The following is a 1,726-nucleotide window of genomic DNA, read 5'->3' on the forward strand; positions in this document are numbered from 1 at the left end:
GTAGTTAAAATGTGATCTACCTCAACCAGCTGCAGTATTAAAATGCTGCTTACATGTATCCATCAGTAAGGATGATCCAATATTGTTTTATATTTTATTATATTATATATTTAACTCAGACGGTAGGTTGCATAATGTTTTACTTTGGTTGCTTTAACTACATTTTTCTGATAAGATTTGAAATGCAGAACATTTACTTGTAATTCAGTATTTTTTGGGTAGTATTACTACTTTTACTTAAGTGAAGGATTTAAATACGTCTTACAACACTTCTACAAATGTCAATTATTTATTGTTAACTTGTAAAGAAGTTGAAGCTGGTCAGACAGAAACCCCCGTCTCCTAGAAATAACATTCGGTGATCCAGGAAGTTTTCACTTTTATTATTTACAATATATTCATATGGAGATGTTGGGATTTTGTAAGACAGTGTAAGAGATCTGTAGGAGAGACTTTAGAGGGTAAATGTGGATTTCACAGTCCAGTGGTTTACAGAAAGTTTCACTCCCCAAGTAGGATAAAATATTACCCACAGGGGAATTAAGGTTGGTCAGTGGATGATGAAGATGTTTCCTCACTAATCAGTGATACCGTTGTAACGATGAGACTGCAAATTAAATCCCATTTCCATGCAATAAGCCCAATTAAACTGTCCTCTCTGATCAATTTAACTGTGGTCCTTCCTAACAATGTCTTCACAATGGAGACCTTGGGTATCTTACTCAGACAACATTCAAAAGAAAACTCGACAAACAGTAACATTTCTTATGACAATATTTCTTTATTTCTAATGCTAATGGCTCTTTTATTGAGTGCTTACTCCCCCAGCAGTGAATCTAAAAAAACTCCCCAGCATGTCACCACAACAGCTGAAAGCATTACTGTGATATTTTATCTTCATTTTAAGTGCTTAATGTTTTATCTGCCTTTTCTAATAATTCAAGGTGGTGCTTTTGACTAAATAAGCTGTTTACAGTAAAAATGATACTTCCTCATTTTCCCCTACTATTTTGTTGACAGTTTCACAGGTTCTTAAAATGTTATTAACCTCAGTCAACTTGTAAGCTGTGCTTTCAACATGTTGTAATTGTTGCAAACATTGTTATATTTTTCACACTTTAAGTGTTCACTTGTATTTGAAGATCCTACACATCATACACACACACACACGTTGAGTTCCAAGTCTGAAATAGTATAAAATACAAAAATATCAACAAACTATATCCTAGAATAGTCTTATTTTAAAACAAAAGCCACAATAAAAATTACATTCCTGAGCAGTGCCATTATCATATTGGTCTAAAACAGCTTGAGTGCTGAGGAGAGGCCATTTCCACTAGATAATCTTCGATGCGTGTCTCTATGTCTGAGTACAGGTCTTCAACTTGCTCCCTGAAAGGAGGATACCACAGCCACAACAGGGCAACTTCCACCACAACGAGGAGTAGAAGGAAGAACATCCACACCTTCCACCAGGAGCCACACAGCCGTGTCTAAACAAAGAGGGAGGAGAAGACTTCTTTTACTACATTTGCTGCATAATGTACATATGAGCACGTCCTTACTCCTTAGTGCAAAATACACATTGGTACATAAAGTATACAACAACTCATAACTGTTAGTTTATAATGTATGGATGAATGAGAGCATTTGAGTATAGCAAGGACACACACACACACACACACACACACACACACACACACACACACACACACAGAGCTCACCG

The 1,726-nt window shown here is 36.0% G+C and overlaps 1 protein-coding gene across 1 annotated transcript in view; it reads right to left on the reverse strand.

Moving 5' to 3' along the window:
* Positions 1-416: 416 nt before the first annotated feature.
* LOC118324584 (TRAF3-interacting JNK-activating modulator) overlaps positions 417-1,726 on the reverse strand; it is a gene marked incomplete in the record, with an annotated part of 7,707 nt that continues 6,397 nt past the window's right edge. The window contains 1 exon segment of the mRNA XM_035657006.1: positions 417-1,493. Within this exon segment, the coding sequence (XP_035512899.1) occupies positions 1,290-1,493 (204 nt within the window).

Source organism: Morone saxatilis, unplaced genomic scaffold, assembly GCF_004916995.1.
Source record: "Morone saxatilis isolate NCDOM2014 unplaced genomic scaffold, NCSU_SB_2.0 Contig15, whole genome shotgun sequence".
Taxonomy (NCBI): Eukaryota; Metazoa; Chordata; class Actinopteri; family Moronidae; genus Morone; species Morone saxatilis.